This window comes from Gekko japonicus, unplaced genomic scaffold, assembly GCF_001447785.1.
Source record: "Gekko japonicus isolate JY-2015 unplaced genomic scaffold, Gekko_japonicus_V1.1 scaffold795, whole genome shotgun sequence".
Taxonomy (NCBI): Eukaryota; Metazoa; Chordata; class Lepidosauria; order Squamata; family Gekkonidae; genus Gekko; species Gekko japonicus.
The window spans coordinates 397,583-400,912 of NW_015171527.1; the positions used below are offsets into that span (position 1 = coordinate 397,583).

Here is a 3,330-nt window from a genome sequence, read left to right on the forward strand (position 1 = left end):
CGAAGACAGATGCAGGTGGGTGGGTGGGAGGGAAGGAGGGAAATAAGAAAGCAGGACGAGGGGAGAGGCTATGGGGGCTTTCAGGGATGGGAAAGACAAAACAGCAGAAAGGGAAAATGAGATCCCACCACACAAGTCCTTGAGAGTCCGCTTGTGTGTTTGTTTATTTGCTTGCCAATGGGCCCAGGTTAAAGTGTAAGAATGCCTTTCTCTCAGCCATCCAATCAGACCTCCTTCAAGAAACTGCACAACTTTCTAAATGGAAAGACAGAACCATAAAAGCATGTTGTCTGCCCCCTGTTGGACATCAATATTGCTGCATCAATTATTTTGCCAGCTTAAGAGCCAATAAATTCATAAGACAGCCCAGACAAAAAAGTATTACACGAGTGACAAGTACGAACCACGTCTCCCACTGAATGGCTACATTCCAATTACTAAAAAAATCTGCTGTATTGATTATGAGGGTGGCTTCAACAATGAGGCTTTCCCTTTTTAAATGGGCACATACGTTCGCTTTGATTCTCAAGATGTTTATATTACAATAGAGTATAAGTTAGGAGATTTGTATTAGAGTCCCATTTTCTCTGAAACCATACGATTTTATGATAAAGGAAATAAGAAATGTGAGCACACATAACATGCCTCTGCTAACTAAGCTTGGCAAAGTTTTCTCTTGCAAGGCCTCTGTGCCTTTATCAGCTATAGGTTAGAAGAAATTCCAAGGTGATGCTTTCTCTGCTCCAGCATACAGATACAGTGATAGGAAAAGCATTTACCTACCAAGATTCTCTTTAAAAGAAGTATAGAAGCCTTGACATTAAAACACAACCACACAAAATCCCTAACAGGCAAGACTAGCTGGTCTCGAAGCTTTAAATAAATATAACTCTCATGGGAAGATCTGCAATAGAATCCACAGCTCTGCCAAAACTACACCCTACGCCCCACTGGTGGACCTCCTGATGGCACCTGGTATTTTTGGCCACTGTGTGACAGAGTGTTGGACTAGATGGGCCTTTGGTCTGATCCAACATTGGCATCTCTTATGTTCTTATGTTCTTATGTACGTGGAAGACTGTCGTTGAGCACAGATGCCCAGCTTCTTCCGAACACAACATGAGATCTAGCCAGTCTTGTGAGATCCACAGATCCTCACAAGCCTGATCTTGCTGAAGTGTCCACCAGGCATTTGATTCCCCTATCGGGCCTGTCACAAACTCAGACTGACCTACCTCACAGGGCTGCTGCTGTGAGAAGAAAGTGGGGAGAATGATGTTCTTTCTACGTTGCTTTGAGTCCCAACTCGAGAGAAAAGCAGGATATAAATAAATAAATGCAAAATGATATCTGCATTTTTGAGGGCGATCCCCAACCACTCTATTGTGGGGAAGGCGATCTTTTAAACTACAGTGTCCATATTTCGGATTTGACCTATAGCTGAAGCCCTGCCTTTAACACTGGAGGAAAACCACTGTGAGAGTGGAATCCAGCAGCACCGAACACGTTCAACGGTAACGTAGCACTCCTGGGGAGGAGACACCTTTCAGGATGGAGGTGGGGCTAATAGGGAAATCTTCCAGGTGTCATCCTCCAACCAGAACCTGCTTAGCCAGTGGCCTTTGCCCTCCAAGTGTGGAACTGCTTGCCACAGAAAGCAAGAAAAGGCTACTGCAGTTTTGGCCTTCCCAGTATCACCTCGGCAGTACCTCAGAAGTGGACTGGCTCTTTAACTGACTGGGAAAGTTCCTGGAGGGCTGCTGCCCCGGAGGACCACTGGCAGCCAGGCGCAAGCCAAACCAAGTGGCCAGCACTGCAGGAGCTGCTTGGCTCCAGACCCAAACAGACTGGACCCTGTCATGATGCCAGCACACAGGTGGGCACTGAGTTTAGCTTGCTCCAGGGCTGTTCTAACATTCCAATCCACTCCTTTCATGCCAAGATACAAGGACAGTGCTCACCTTCTTCGGCCGGGCCGCTGTCCCTCCCTGCAGGCTTGACCCTCCTTGGGTTTTCAGGCACCTCCTCGCCCCGAGCCACCTTCTCCGCTCCCTTCTCTTCTGCGTCCTCCTCGTTCTCCGAATCCACGCTCTGCAGGAAGCCTTGCAAGAATTCCTCAATCTCGTCATCCGTTAGCACTGTCTGCGCCTCCACCTGGGCAGGTCTCAAGGGGCACAGAGGCTCCAAGAACAGGCAGCACACCAGCCATAGGGGAAAGCTGGCTCGCATCACTGCAGGCAGAGGTCCCGACGTTCCCACACTAGCCTCAGAGTTGTCTTCTCACCTGCGGGGTGATCTCCTTGGCGGCTGGGGAAGGAGGGAATGTCTTGCCGGGACGCAGTCGACCAGGGCTCTCGAAGTTTGTGAGCGGAGCTGGGGAGACTGGGGGACCGGGGGGAGACAGGGCAGGGTCCTTTAAAAGGAGGGGCTATTTTTAGCTCAATGAAGTTGGCAGCTTTTGCCGCTGGAAAGATTGGTTGCGAAAGGGAAAGAAAAGGGGTGGGGGTGTCTCGGCAAGTAGTTAGGGGGAACTGGAAAGCAGGGAAGATACAGAGGGGATTGGTAAATTTTGAAGATTTGGAGGAATTGGACGGAAGGAGGGTAATCCTGGCTGGAATAAGGGGTGGGAACCTCGCGCGCGCTGGTGGCGTCTCCCCCTCCCAACTCCTCCTGCCTCCCCCCACCCCACCCTGATCAGATCATCTGGGATTCGCAGACCCGGCCGTGGGATTATTCCGCAAGCCAGTGGGAAGCGCCGTCGGTCCCTGCTGGAAGGAAGAGCTCCAGCGAAGAATGCGCGGCGCAAGCAAGAGCCGTCTAATTGAGACCAGAAGCGCCTGCGGTTGCGCGACGCCGTTTGAAGTGCGGGGGCAGCCGGAGCGAGGGAAGAGCCAGACACGAGGCTCCCCCACCCTCCGCCTTCCTCAATGCCCTGGCATTTGTTCCTTATCCAAAAGGGGGGGGGCTAAAACACATCTCCCCAACCCCCCAGGAGCCTCCGACCTGCTGTCCGCGCCGGGCCAATCCCGGATCTCTCCAGCGCTCTCCAGAAGTTGCAGTTTCCCAGGACGCCCCTTCGGAGATCTCAGCAAAAACCGACCTGGGATCTGTTTCTTTTGAACCTCCCCCGGTTCATTGTAGTACTGGGGAGGTGTGGGAAGGCCACTGATGCCTACACGCGGGGCAGCGAACGTCGTGGCGCAGACCGTAGGGGGGACCTACTGCCCCTTTCTCCTTCTTCTTTACTCTTCACTGTTGTGAGAGTGAAAAGCTTGCAGCCGCAGGAACCTCCTGACACCGCGTGAAGAAAAGCAAGCCGGATCCCCCCCC

At 51.8% G+C, this 3,330-nt stretch overlaps 1 protein-coding gene across 2 annotated transcripts in view; it reads right to left on the reverse strand.

Moving 5' to 3' along the window:
* AEBP1 (AE binding protein 1) overlaps positions 1–2,651 on the reverse strand; it is a 56,123-nt gene extending 53,472 nt beyond the window's left edge. For both annotated transcript variants that reach the window (XM_015419514.1, XM_015419511.1), the window contains exon 1: positions 1,962–2,651. In XM_015419514.1, the coding sequence (XP_015275000.1) occupies positions 1,962–2,229 (268 nt within the window). In that variant the 5' untranslated portion in view covers positions 2,230–2,651. The remainder of the gene's footprint in view (positions 1–1,961) is intronic.
* Positions 2,652–3,330: the final 679 nt, after the last annotated feature.